Source organism: Arachis hypogaea, chromosome 1 (assembly GCF_003086295.3).
Source record: "Arachis hypogaea cultivar Tifrunner chromosome 1, arahy.Tifrunner.gnm2.J5K5, whole genome shotgun sequence".
NCBI lineage: Eukaryota > Viridiplantae > Streptophyta > Magnoliopsida > Fabales > Fabaceae > Arachis > Arachis hypogaea.
Genome location: NC_092036.1, coordinates 76,886,937 through 76,902,152, shown reverse-complemented (window position 1 = coordinate 76,902,152; position 15,216 = coordinate 76,886,937). Strand labels below are relative to the sequence as shown.

The window sequence follows — 15,216 nt, the reverse complement described above, 5'->3', positions numbered from 1 at the left end:
GCTGTTGCAGTTCATGGTGTTAGTACCCACGATGGCGGACAAGGAGGTGAGTGGTATGGGTCAGGTATGGTGACGTGGCTGACCCTGGTCACGCTGGACTTGGGTCGGGGCCTCTTGGAGATTACTTCGTTGGTGTACCCGCCCATGACCAGCCTCAGCAAGAGGGTACCCCATGGGTTATTCCGGGATCACAGTGGTCAGACTTCCTTACCTCAGATACGCTTGATGCGGACTTCGGGGGTCCACAGTTTCTAGAGGACATTACCGCCATCATGCAGGAGGACGTTCCGGCCCGGAGGCGTGGGCAGACCTCCGGCACGCAGGCACCTTTAGACGTTGATCTGAACGAGCCTCCTACGGCATCTATTGGTGACCATTTTGGTTTGGGAGGTACCCTACCATCTGGCTCTGCTGCTGCATCAGAGTCTGTTGCCGGGCCGTCTGCGGCACCCGTCCATTTTACGCCACCTGCACAGCCTGGCCGGGATGAGGACGCGGATGACATCGAGGATGAGGAGCCGTTTATCCGCAGAGGTCAGAGGGCACGGGTACCCCGTCGTTGCTTTACGGGCTCGCATCTGTTTAGATGAGTCATGTATCATGTATTTTGTTCCTTAGGGTTCATTCATCTATCACAGCCATGTGTACTTTTGTTGTTATTTTAGAGCTGTTTTTCTTTGTTGTTTGTTCATCGAATTGTACTTTGAAAACGGGTGTTTACCGGATTTATCAGTGACTATTTTTAATTATTGCATCATATAACAGTCTAATATGTACATTTATTTATTAAATTTTGCATTTAGGGTACTTGTAGCAAGACTCAAAGTGAAACATAACATATTCATTACTTAACGCAGCATGCTGAATACATGAAAGTAAAAAAAAACAACAATAAAACTTAACTAAAATAAGTACTAACGCTAAGAACACGGCTACTAATGGCCCCTAGTGTGAGACGATCCACCCAACTGTGGGCAACTCCGACGTGTGTGTCCGGGTTGGCGACATAGGCCACATCTCTTTGGACGGTTTGGATCTGCCTCATCCATATTTGTTCGTATCCTGGTGGACCTCGGACGACCCTCTCTCGCACGCCTCTTGTCAGGGTCCGGTATCACAGTGGGCCCATCGTATGATGGCCAGAAACCCTCTGGAATCGGAGGGGTGAATCCCATCTGATACACACTGAATACCGAACTAATCCTATACATGCTGTGAACATAAGTGGTCCAGTTTACCCGTGAGTAGGCACAACATGCAAGTGCGTGCTGACATGGGAAATGAAGCGCCTGGAAGTACCCGCAGTCACATGTCCAAGAGGCAAGCGATACTCTGTAGCTACCCAATGAGAAGGAAATAGTCGGAGTGGCATATGCCGCATTCACAAGAAGCCTCCGTGCGTCTTTGCCCTTGAAGGTAAGGGCAAAATTAGCAGCTACGTGTCGAATGCAGAATGCATGGTATACAGATGGAGGTAACCAACCTCCGTCAGGAGCCTCAAGCGCAGGCTTGATGCCGTTATGCCTATCCGATATAACCAGCAGACCCGGCTGCGGTGTCACGTGCTGACGAAGGTGGGAGAGAAAGAATGTCCAAGACTCAGCATTCTCACCCTCTACTAGTGCAAATGCAACAGGTAGAATGTTGGAGTTCCCGTCCTGTACAATTGTGATGAGCAACGTTCCCCCGTACTTTCCATACAGATGGGTGCCGTCGATGCTGACTAGCGGCTTGCAATGACGGAATGCCTCGATGCACGGTGGAAACATCCAGAAAAGTCTGTGAAAATAAGCTTGAGACTCGTCTACCTGTCCTCCAACTCGAACGGGGCTAGTCCTTAGGACTGCAACAGTACCAGGCATTGTCAACTGGACTCCTAACACCCACCTGGGCAGCTCGTTGTATGACTCATCCCAGTCACCGTAAATGAGGGCAACAACCTTCTGCTTCGCCATCCAGACCGTCCTGTAAGTCGGCCTAAACCCAAAGTGTGCTGCTGTGGCATTCAGGAGCACCTTAATGCTGACGGATGCATCAGCCCTAACCATTGGCATAATGAATGCCGATATCACATGATAATCCAAACTCCTGTGGTCACTCGAGATGGAGGTGGCAAGACAAGTGTGAGGTCCATTGTATCGTTTGACCTCCCAAATGCCCTTGCGCTGCCGGAGACTCAGTCGAATCAACCATGTGCACCCATTCCCAAATTCAGAACACTTGCCCACATACCGGCGATAATCAGACTCGACTACCTTGTATTGTACCCCTCGCCGGATGCTGTAAGTCTTCACACTTAACAGGGCCTCATCTTTATCCTGAAATTGTTGACCAACCTGGAACTCTATCAGACCAGTAGTCCCTTCCGCAACTCTAGCTCTGAATCCAACAGAGTGCCCAGAAACCCCCTCCTGCCTCATGGCATCCAAGTCCAAAGAGGAAAAATGTGGTGAATACTGTTGTGTGACAGAGCTAGAACCACCTACCGCCAATGCAGGCTCACTCGCTCCAATATCATCGCCGCTGTCATCGTCAATCATATCCGGCTCGACGCCATCCTCCTCTGCATCACCCAACAATCCGTCTCCAACGCCAAGCGGTGCAACGCCCAGTAAAGCGTTCAGCAGATTTTTCCTTGAAACTACCTTGTCGCCTACGCTGCCATTGAGATCAACAGCAAAAGACGGGGAGACGACAGGTTGGACCACTGGCTGGTACACAGGGACGGAGGAAGAACCAACGGCAGGCCGGGAACTAGAACCGGCTGGCGTGGCTAAAGTGGTGGTATTCCGATTCAAACCCCCTGAGCTGGATACCACATCAACCAGCTTTGCCAACAACTCTGGTGTCCTCACCTCCAGAAACTGCCGCCGACAAAGAAACATTACTTGCAAGTCCTCATCGCTACTAATCATGAAACAATCATACTTCACGGTATCCTGGAGCACCGTGATTGGAATGCGATAGAAAAACTTCTTAACCCGCTTCGCACCTTCCAGACCGAGCTTCATCAGTACAGATCTAACAAGGTCATCAAAGCTTGTCGTAGGAGTAATGACAATACAGAGAGGATCCTTGTCTGTGAACTTCACTCCGGAACGAGTTTCCTCTTAATGGATCCTCTGTGGTGAACCAAAACAACAAAACTCTCCTCACTAGCCATCTTACTCCCTCTAATGAGACCAACTCATGTTTACAACCATATATATAGAGCTCTTTCTCCCACTAATTCGAACCGGCCTCCTTCGAATTATGGTTTGTTTAATTCGAACCAGCCTGGTTCGAATTACCTTGGCCGGCTTCTCTCTCTATAATTCGAACCACCCTGGTTCGAATTACTTGCATTCATAGTTCGAACCAACCTGGTTCAATCTATTAAGAACAATCCACTGGTAATTCGAACTGCCATAGTTCGAATTATTACCAAATGCAGTTCGAACCACCTTGGTTCGAATTATATTAATATATGATCTGGCGCATTATAGAAACCATATTCAGTTTGGCTTATTAACGTAAATTCTAGAGGACATTGGCTTATAATGATTTTTTGCCCTAAAAAGAATGTTTATAATTTTGATAAATATAAGATGGAATAAATATTATTTGGGTTTAACTAATATTTATTGTATAGCAAAATGTTAAAATTACAATTTAAAAAATATCATAAAAAATATAAAATTTAGTATATATTTAATGTATTTATTAAAATAAAAGATTTAGAATTTTTTAACAAATAATAATTTTAACATGTATTTTTAAGATATATATTGACTAAATTCATTTAATAATGTACTATATTTTTGTTTGAATAATTAAAGTAGATGACACAATATAAAATATCATACTCACTCTATTTTAAATTAACCATCTCTTTTTAATTGTGTATAACTACTAAAATAATTATTAAATTTTATAAAAAAATATAAATAATAAAATAAAAGACAAAATATTCATGTTATTATTTTTCTTTGCATTAATTAATTTTATTTAATAATAGAAGGTATAATAGGTAAAAAATAATTAATTACTTTTTAAATTTTTAAAAATAACATTTAATATAAAGAAAAATAAAAAAGAATACCGACAATTCATTTAAAATGAAAAGTATCATATTAACTCGGTTTATAAACCAACCAGAAGCCTTTTATTAGTACTAGTGTATAAACCCGTGCTCAGCACAGAAAAATTTATAAAGTAAGAAAAAAAATTTATATGCTTCTGATGAGCGGATAATTTATACGCTTTTTGGCATTGTTTTTAGGTAGTTTTTAGTAAGTTCAAGCTACTTTTAGGGATGTTTTCATTAGTTTTTATGTTAAAATTCACATTTCTGGACTTTACTATGAGTTTGTATGTTTTTCTGTGATTTCAGGTAATTTCTGGCTGAAATTGAGGGACTTGAGCAAAACTCTGAAAAAGGCTGACAAAAGGACTGCTGATGCTGTTGGAATCTGACCTCCCTGCACTCAAAATGGATTTTCTGGAGCTACAGAACTCCAATTGGCGCGCTCTCAACGACGTTGGAAAGTAGACATCCAGAGCTTTCCAACAATATATAATAGTCCATACTTTATTCGGAAATTGACGACGTAACTTGGCGTTAAACGCCAAGTACATGTTTGATCTTGATGTTTTCTTGTTTTGTGTTGTTTGTTATTTTTCATATGCATTTTTCGTTTGTTAGAGTCCATGCATTAAAGATTTCTAAGTTTGGTGTCTTGCATTTTTCTTTGCATCAAAAATTTTTCAAAAAAATGTTCTTGATGTTCATCATGATCTTCAAAGTGTTCTTGGTGTTCATCTTCACATTCATAGTGTTCTTGCATGCATTAAGTGTTTTGATCCAAAATTTTCATGTTTTGGGTCATTTTTGTGTGTTTCTTTAAAAATTCAAAAAAAAAATATCTTTTCCTTATTTTTCATCAAATTTTCAATTTTAAAAATCTTATCTTTTCAAAATCCTTTTCAAAAATCATATCTTCTCCAATTTTTCCTCTTTTTCGAAAATTTCAAAAATCTTTTTCAAAATATTTTCAAAATCTTTTTCTTATCTTTATATCAAATTTTCGAAAATTAGCTAACAAATAATGTGATTGATTCAAAAATTTGAAGTTTGTTACTTTCTTGTTAAGAAAGGATCAATCTTTAAATTCTAGAATCATATCTTGTAGTTACTTGTTAGTTAAGTAATTAATTTTAATTTTAAAAATTAAATCTTTTTCAAACATATCTTTTTATCACATCTTCTTATCTTATCTCTTTATCATATCTCTTTCAAAATTTTATCTTTTTCAAAAAAATTTGATTTTAAAATATCTTATCTAACTTCTTATCTTCTTATCTTTTTCAAATTTGATTTTGAAATCTTTTAACTAGTTAACTTTTTGTTTGTTTCTTATCTTTTTCAAAACCACCTAACTACTTTTCGAAAATTACTAACCCCTTTTTCAAATTTTTTTTTTTCGAAATTCTCCCTCTCTTTTCTTATTCTATTTATTTATTTAATTACTAACACTTCTCTTCACCCCTCTTCACCTAAATATCCGAATCCCCTCTTCTACTTTCTTCCCCCTTTCTTTTTCTATTAACATAAAGGAATCTCTATACTGTGACATAGAGGATTCCTCTTTCTTTTCTTGTTTTCTTCTCTTTCATATGAGCAGGAACAAGGATAAAGGCACTCTTGTTGAAATTGATCCAGAACCTGAAAGGACTCTGAAGAGAAAACTAAGAGAAGCTAAATTACAACTATCTAAAGGTAACCTTTCAGAAATATTAGAACAAGTGAAGGAGATGGCAGCCGAAAATAATAATAATGCAAGGAGAATGCTTGGTGACTTCACAAAGCCAACGTCCAAGTTTGATGGAAGAAGCATCTCCATTCCTGCCATTGGAGCCAATAATTTTGAGCTGAAACCTCAGCTAGTTGCCTTAATGCAACAAAACTGCAAGTTTTATGGACTTCCATCTGAAGATCCTTACCAGTTTTTAACTGAGTTCTTGCAGATTTGTGAGACTGTAAAGACCAATGGAGTTGCTCCTGAAGTCTACAGACTCATGCTTTTCCCTTTTGCTGTAAGAGACAGAGCTAGAATATGGTTGGATTCACAACCCAAGGATAGCCTGGACTCCTGGGATAAGCTGGTCGCTGCCTTCTTGGATAAATTCTTTCCTCCTCAAAAGCTGAGCAAGCTGAGAGTGGATGTTCAAACCTTCAAACAAAAAGATGGTGAATCCCTCTATGAAGCTTGGGAAAGATACAAGCAGCTGACCAAAAGATGTCCATCTGACATGTTTTCAGAATGGACCATATTAGATATATTCTATTATGGCCTATCTGAATTTTCGAAAATGTCATTGGACCATTCTGCAGGTGGATCTATTCACCTAAAGAAAACGCCTGAAGAGGCTCAAGAACTCATTGACATGGTTGCAAACAACCAATTCATGTACACTTCTGAGAGGAATTCCGTGAATAATGGGATACCTCAGAAGAAAGGAGTTCTTGAAATTGATGCTCTGAATGCCATATTGGCTCAGAACAAAGTGTTGACTCAGCAGGTCAACATGATCTCTCAAAGTCTGAATGGATGGCAACATGCATCCAACAGTACTAAAGAGGTAGCTTCTGAAGAAGCTTATGATCCTGAGAACCCTGCCATGGCAGAGGTTAATTACATGGGTGAACCTTATGGAAACACCTATAACTCATCATGGAGAAATCATCCAAATTTCTCATGGAAGGATCAACAAAAGCCTCAACAAGGCTTTAACAATGGTGGACGTAATAGGCTGAGCAATAGCAAGCCATATCCATCATCTTCTCAGCAACAGAAAGAGAATTTTGAACAAAACACTTCTAATTTAGCCAATCTAGTATCTGATCTGTTAAAGGCCACTTTCAGTTTCATGAATGAAACAAGATCCTCCATCAGAAATCTGGAGGCACAAGTGGGCCAGCTGAGTAAGAAAGTTATTGAAACTCCTCCCAGTATTCTCCCAAGCAATACAGAAGAGAATCCAAAAGGAGAGTGCAAGGCCATTGATGTGATCAATGTGGCCGAATGCACAAGGGAGGAGGAGGACGAAAATCCTAGTGAGGAAGACCTCTTCGGACGTCCTTCAAGCAAGAAGGAGTTTCCTATTAAGGATCCAAAGGAATCTGAGGCTCATATAGAGACCATAGAGATTCCATTAGATCTCCTTCTGCCATTCATGAGCTCTGAAGACTATTCTTCCTCTGAAGAGGATGAAGATGTGACTGGAGAGCAAATTGCTCAATATTTAGGAGCTATCATGAAGCTGAATGCCAAGTTGTTTGGTAATGAGACTTGGGAAAGTGAACCTCCCTTGCTCATTAATGAACTAGATACCTGGATTCAGCAAACTCTACCTCAAAAGAAACAAGATCCTGGCAAGTTCTTAATGCCTTGTACCATAGGTACCATGACCTTTGAAAAGGCTCTATGTGATCTGGGGTCAGGGATAAATCTTATGCCACTCTCTGTAATGGAGAAGTTGGGGATCATTGAGGCACAACCTGCCTTGTTCTCATTACAATTGGCAGACAAGTCATTGAGACAAGCTTATGGAATAGTGGAGGACGTGTTAGTAAAGGTTGAAGGCCTTTACGTCCCTATTGATTTCATAATCTTAGACACTAGGAAGGAAGAGGATGAATGCATCATCCTTGGAAGACCTTTCCTAGCCACAGCAAGAGCTGTGATAGATGTCAACAGAGGTGAATTAGTCCTTCAATTGAATGGGGACTACCTTATGTTTAAGGCACATGGCCATCCCTCTGTGACAAAAGAGAGTAAGCATGAAGAGCTTCTCTCAGTTCAGAGTCAAGAAGAGCCCCACAGTCAAACTCTAAGTTTGGTGTTGTGAGGCCACAACCAAACTCTAAGTTTGGTGTTAAGACCCCATATCCAAACTCTAAGTTTGGTGTTGGGACTATACAACATTGACCTGATCACCTTTGTGGCTCCATGAGAGCCACTGTCAAGCTATTGACATTAAAGAAGCGCTTGTTGGGAGGCAACCCAATTTTATCTAATTTTTATTTTATATTATTTTATTTTTATTTTGTGTTTTATTAGGTACATGATCATGAGGTGTCACGAAAAAATCATAAAAATTAAAAACAGAATCAAAAACAGCAGAAGAAAAAAATCACACCCTGGAGGAAGCACAGGCTGGCGTTCAACGCCAGTAAGATGCATCTGGCCGGCGTTCAACGCCAGAACAGAGCATCATTCTGGCGCTGAACGCCAGAAACAAGCAACATTCTGGCGCTGAATGCCAGGAATGCGCCTAGAGAAGAAAAGCTGGCGCTGAACGCCAGTAACAAGCATGAAACTGGCGTTCAACGCCAGAAACATGCTTTACATGGGCGTTGAACGCCCAGAATGTGCACCACACGGCGTTTAAACGCCAGAATGGTGTGCAAAGGCAATTTACACGCCTATTTGGTGGAGGGATGGAATTCCTTGACACCTCAGGATCTGTGGACCCCACAGGATCACCTCAGGATCTGTGGACCCCACAGAATCCCTACCTACTATATTCCTACCTTACCTCCTAATCCTATTTTTGTGATGACTATTCCCCATGTCACACTTCCCAACACTCTTCACCAATCACCTCAACTCCTCTTCCCAATCACCCCCTTCACCACTCACATCCATCCACTCTTCCCCATAAACCCCACCTACCTTCAAAAATTCAAAACCATTTTCCCACCCATTCCCACCCTAAATGGCCGAATACACACTACCCCCTCTCCCTATATATACCCTTCCATTCTACTTCATTTTCACACAACACAACCCCCCTCTTCTTCACCTTGGCCAAACCTACCTCTCTCCCTCTCTACCATATTCTCTTCTTCTTCTTCTCTTCTTTCTTCTATTGCTCGAGAACGAGCAATATTTTAAGTTTGGTGTGGTCAAAGCACAATCTTTTTTGTTTTCCACTACCATCAATGGCACCTAAGGCCGGAGAATCCTCTAGAAAAGGAAAAGGGAAGACAAAAGCTTCCACCTCCGAGTCATGGGAGATGGAAAGATTCATCTCCAAAAGCCATCAAGACCACTTCTATGATGTTGTGGCAAAGAATAAGGTGATCCCTGAGGTCCCTTTCAAGCTCAAGAAAAATGAGTATCCGGAGATCCGACATGAGATCCGAAGAAGAGGTTGGGAAGTCTTAACCAACCCCATGCAACAAGTCGGAATCTTAATAGTTCAAGAGTTCTATGCCAATGCATGGATCACTAGGAACCATGATCAAAGTATGAACCCAAATCCAAAGAATTATCTCACAATGGTTCGGGGGAAATACTTAGATTTTAGTCCGGAAAATGTGAGGTTGGCATTTCACTTGCCCATGATGCAAGGAGATGAACACCCCTACACTAGAAGGGTCAACTTTAATCAAAGGTTGGACCAAGTCCTAATGGACATATGTGTGGAAGGAGCTCAATGGAGAAGAGACTCCAAAGGCAAGCCAGTTCAACTAAGAAGACTGGACCTCAAGCCTGTGGCTAGAGGATGGTTGGAGTTCATTCAACGCTCCATCATTCCCACTAGCAACCGATCTGAAGTTACTGTGGATCGGGCCATCATGATTCATAGCATCATGATTGGAGAGGAAGTAGAAGTTCATGAGGTCATCTCCAATGAAATCTACAAAATAGCCGACAAGTCCTCCACCATGGCACGACTAGCTTTTCCTTACCTTATTTGCCATCTATGTTACTCAGCTGGAGTTATCATAGAAGGAGACATCCCCATTGAAGAGGATAAGCCCATCACCAAGAAGAGGATGGAGCAAACAAGAGAGATCCCTCACTGTTCTCAAGAGATGCATGAGGAAGCTCATCATCAAGAAATCCCTGAGATGCTTCAAGGGATGCACTTTCCTCCCAACAACTATTGGGAACAACTCAACACTTCCTTAGAAGATTTGAGCCACAATGTTGAACAATTAAGGGTGGAACATCATGAGCACTCCATCATTCTCCATGAAATAAGAGAAGATCAAAGAGCAATGAGGGAGGAGGAACAAAGGCAAGGAAGGGACATAGAAGAGCTTAAGGACATTGTTGGTCTTTCAAGAAGAAGACGCCACTATAGGTGGACTCATTCCTTGTTCTTATTTTCTCTACTTTTTCGGTTTTTAATGTTGTGTTTATCTATGTTTTGTGTCTCTACTTCATGATCATTAGTATGTAGTAACCATGTCTTAAAGCTATGAATAAAATCCATTAATCCTTCACCTCTCTTAAATGAAAAATGTTTTAATTCAAAAGAACAAGAAGTACATGAATTTCGAATTTATCCTTGAATTTAATTTAATTATATTGATGTGGTGACAATACTTTTTGTTTTCTGAATGAATGCTTGAACAGTGCATATTTTTGATCTTGTTGTTTATGAATGTTAAAACTGTTGACTCTTGAAAGAATGATGAACAAAGAGAAATGTTATTGATGATCTGAAAAAAATCATGAAATTGATTCTTGAAGCAAGAAAAAGCAGTGAAAAGTAAAAAGCTTGCGAAAAAAATGGCGAAAAAAATAGAAAGAAAAAGAAAAAGCAAGCAGAAAAAGCCAGTAGCCCTTAAAACCAAAAGGCAAGGGTAAAAAGGATCCAAGGCTTTGAGCATCAATGGATAGGAGGGCCTAAGGAATTAAAATCCAAGCCTAGGCGGCTAAATCAAGCTGTCCCTAACCATGTGCTTGTGTCATGAAGGTCCAAGTGAAAAGCTTGAGACTGAGTGGTTAAATTCGTGATCCAAAGCAAAAAGAGTGTGCTTAAGAGCTCTGGACACCTCTAACTGGGGACTCTAGCAAAGCTGAGTCACAATCTGAAAAGGTTCACCCAGTCATGTGTCTGTGGCATTTATGTATCCGGTGGTAATACTGGAAAACAAAATGCTTAGGGCCACGGCCAAGACTCATAAGTAGCTGTGTTCAAGAATCAACATGCTTAACTAGGAAAGTCAATAACACTATCCGAAATTCTAAGTTCCTAGAGAAGCCAATCATTCTAAACTTCAAAGGAAAAAGTGAGATGCCAAAACTGTTCAGAAGCAAAAAGCTACAAGTCCCGCTCATCTAATTAGAATTAATATTCTTTGATATTTTGAAATTTATAGTATATTCTCTTCTTTTTATCCTAATTGATTTTCAGTTGCTTGGGGACAAGCAACAATTTAAGTTTGGTGTTGTGATGAGTGGATAATTTATACGATTTTTGGCATTGTTTTTAGGTAGTTTTTAGTAAGTTCAAGCTACTTTTCGGGATGTTTTCATTAGTTTTTATGTTAAAATTCACATTTCTGGACTTTACTATGAGTTTGTGTGTTTTTCTGTGATTTCAGGTAATTTCTGGCTGAAATTGAGGGACTTGAGCAAAACTCTGAAAAAGGCTGACAAAAGGACTGCTGATGCTGTTGGAATCTGACCTCCCTGCACTCAAAATAGATTTTCTGGAGCTACAGAACTCCAATTGGCGCGCTCTCAACGGATTTGGAAAGTAGACATCCAGAGCTTTCCAGCAATATATAATAGTCCATACTTTATTCGGAAATTGACGACGTAACTTGGCGTTGAACGCCAAGTACATGCTGCTGTCTGGAGTTAAACGCCAGAAACACGTCATGATCCGGAGTTGAACGCCCAAAACACGTTATAACTTGGCGTTCAACTCCAAAAAAAGTCTCAGCTAGTGGATAGATCAAGCTCAGCCCAAACATACACCAAGTGGGCCCCGGAAGTGGATTTATGCATCAATTACTTACTCATGTAAACCCTAGTAGCTAGTTTAGTATAAATAAGACTTTTTACTAGTGTATTAGTCGTCTTTTGACCACGTTTCATCTTTGGTCTCAGTTTTGTATTATTCTTCATCTTAAGAGGCTATTGATCACGTTTTAGGGGGCTGGCCATTCGGCCATGCCTGAACCTTTTACTTATGTATTTTCAACAGTGGAGTTTCTGCACACCATATATTAAGGGTGTGGAGCTCTGCTGTACCTCAAATTTCAATACAATTATTATTACTTTCTATTCAATTTTCTTCTATCCTTATTCCAAGATATACGTTACACTTAACTTTGATGAATGTGATGATCCGTGACACTCATCATCATTCTCACCTATGAACGCGCGTGACTGACAACCACTTCCGTTCTACTCTAGGCCGGGCGCATATCTCTTAGATTCCCCAACAGAATCTTCGTGGTATAAGCTAGATAGATGGCGGCATTCATGAGGATCCGAAAAGTCTAAACCTTGTCTATGGTATTCCGAGTAGGATTCTGGGATTGAATGACTGTGACGAGCTTCAAACTCCTGAAGGTTGGGCGTGATGACAAGCGCAAAAGAATCAAGGGATTCTATTCCAACCTGATTGAGAACCGACAGATGATTAGCCGTGCTGTGACAGAGCATAGGAACGTTTTCACTGAGAGGATGAGATGTAGCCATTGACAACGGTGATGCCCTACATACAGCTTGCCATGGAAAGGAGTAGGAAGGATTGGATGAATGTAATAAGAAAATAGAGATACGAGAGGAGCACAGCATCTTCACACGCTTATCTGAAATTCCCACTATTAATTTACATAAGTATTTCTATCCCTTTTAATTTCTATTTATTAATTAATTTTCGAACTCACCATAAACCATTTTAATCTGCCTAACTGAGATTTACAAGGTGACCATAGCTTGCTTCATACCAACAATCTCTGTGGGATCGACCCTTACTCACGTAAGGTATTACTTGGATGACCCAGTACACTTGCTGGTTAAGTTGAACGGAGTTATGATCACACCAGGGATTATTAAGATCCCAATTTATCACACCATGATCTCTTTGGGGTATTTTTGATTTCATACAAATACAAAGAGACCAACTTTGAGGATCACAATTTCGTCCACCAGCTTCGATACTTAAAACAAAAATACAAAATAATTATTATTTTAAGAAATTTATAAAATTATTATCAAAATCAAAGTTTAACTTAAAAAAATAAGTAATAATTATTTTATATATTTTAAAGTAAAATAATTATACACTGATACAGAATTTAAAATAAAATTAAAATATTTACATTAGAATACTATTTTTTCAAAGACTTCTCTATAAACAACATTGATAGTTGAATTTGCAGACATTCCTACGTGATTCATAAGTAAAACTTTTAAACCTCTCTTACTCTTAACTCTTGAAAGTGCCACATATAGTTGGCCATGTGTAAAAACTGGTCTGGGCAAGTACAATCCAACATGAGATAAAGTTTGTCCCTGAGACTTATTAATTGTCATGGCAAACGATACTATTATGGGAAACTGTCTTCGTTGGAATCTAACTGGGACGGTTTCATTTGTTGGTACCATATTCATTCTTGGAATCAAAGCAATATGACCAATATTGTTACCCGTTAAGACTTCACATTCCATGACATGATTTCCAAGCTTCCTAACTTGTAGCCTTGTACCATTACAAAGACCACTGGATTGGTCAATATTCCTCAGTAATATCACCGGAACACCAACCTTGAGTATTAATTTATGTGGAGGAAAACCAGAGCAATTTATGCTATTCAGTAATTCAGGACCATAGAGATCTAGTTGACTCTCCATATTCCCTTCATCCATACATATGGAATCCGAACTAAGATATAATTTTTCTCCTCCAGGAATGATAGCCATTAGATGGTTGTTGACCTCTTCAACAATGTCTAGTGTAGGAGCCAGTATAGTTCTTGCTTTGAAAAAATCCTTTGAGGACATGTTTTCCAGAATATTTGGATAAGAAAAATGAACTAACTCATCAAATGCCTGGTCCGAAGAAGGAATAACAATATCTCCTGGAAGACATATCTCAGATTCACCATCCATATTGTCACCTATTAGACCATCACCAACTTTCAATAACCACTCACCAAATTGCTCTGTCTCGTCTTGATCTGAAGCAGTCGTCTCTACAGAGAGTCTCATGTTTTTTGTTAGTTTGAGCACCTGACAAAACTTTCAAAGGTAAGACGAATTCACGGTTGAATGAACGATATCTTGTCTCGATCCTCGTGGAATGATAGGAAGAATTTGTCTAAAGTCTCCACCTAGTACAACCACTTTTCCTCCAAAGGGCAAATCTTTGCTATATGTTGGAGAACACCTCATGATGTCACCCAAGCATTTAGCAAGCGCTTCATAGCAGTACCTACTAACCATTGGGGCCTCATCCCAAATTATAAGTTTGGCTCTCAACAGTAACATTGCTTGAGGGGAACCAGGTTTGATGTTACATATAGAATCCTCAGTTATATTCAGCGGTATTTTGAACCTTGAGTGTGCCGTTCTTCCATTGGGAAGAAGTAAAGATGCAATACCACTCGAAGCAACGTTTAACACTATATCACCCCTTGAGCAAATCTCAGCAGACATAAGGTTCCAGAGAAATGTTTTTCCAGTACCTCCATGACCATACACAAAGAAAAAACCCTCTTCATCACAATACACAGCTGTAACAATTTTATCGAATGCATATCTCTGCTCAGGTGTTGCGATAGCTAACATGTCTGAGGCATTTTTCTTTAAATCATCCCTGTTAAAGTTTAGCTCTTCCCTTATAACTCTTTCGGTTAACAAAGAATTATCAACTTCAGTTGCTAAAGGCATAGGAGGATAGTCTTTCAAGGTTTTACCATAGGAATGTAAGATCTTGTCTATATCCATTAAGCACAACTGTTTAATCTCATCATCTGACATTGTTAACTCTGCATATTATACGATACCATAAAAATTCAATCAAACTAAAAATGATCAATAAAAAGGAACTTTTATCATTGTGATTAATAGAATCTCACCGCTCATGTTCATCACGGCTCTCCGTCGATACAAAATATCATCTGAGAGTTCATGCCAACATATATCCCCAAAAAATATAAATAATAAAATAAAAGACAAAATATTCATGTTATTATTTTTTTTACATTAATTAATTTTATTTAATAATAGAAGGTATAATAGGTAAAAAATAATTAATTACTTTTTAAATTTTTAAAAATAACATTTAATATAAAGATAAATAAAAAAGAATACCGACAATTCATTTAAAATGAAAAGTATCATATTAACTCGGTTTATAAACCAACCAGAAGCCTTTTATTAGTATTTATTTCTTTTGGTGAATCATTAATACTAG

The 15,216-nt window shown here is 39.3% G+C and overlaps 2 protein-coding genes across 2 annotated transcripts; both read right to left on the bottom strand.

The window, feature by feature from the left end:
* Window positions 1–13,121: 13,121 nt before the first annotated feature.
* On the bottom strand, window positions 13,122–13,802 carry LOC140183649 (uncharacterized). Its single transcript, XM_072232113.1, has one exon. It carries the CDS (start codon window positions 13,800–13,802, stop codon window positions 13,122–13,124), a length of 681 nt encoding a protein of 226 aa, XP_072088214.1.
* A 240-nt stretch (window positions 13,803–14,042) lies between these two features.
* On the bottom strand, window positions 14,043–14,780 carry LOC140183644 (uncharacterized). The gene has a single exon (XM_072232110.1). The coding sequence runs from the start codon at window positions 14,778–14,780 to the stop codon at window positions 14,043–14,045; it is 738 nt and encodes a 245-aa protein (XP_072088211.1).
* Between the last annotated feature and the right edge of the window lie 436 nt (window positions 14,781–15,216).

Bases quoted from the DNA above. Each gene is read 5' to 3' on its own strand.
- LOC140183649 (XM_072232113.1), bottom strand. From the start codon at position 13,802: ATGTCCTCAAAGGATTTTTTCAAAGCAAGAACTATACTGGCTCCTACA.
- LOC140183644 (XM_072232110.1), bottom strand. From the start codon at position 14,780: ATGTCAGATGATGAGATTAAACAGTTGTGCTTAATGGATATAGACAAG.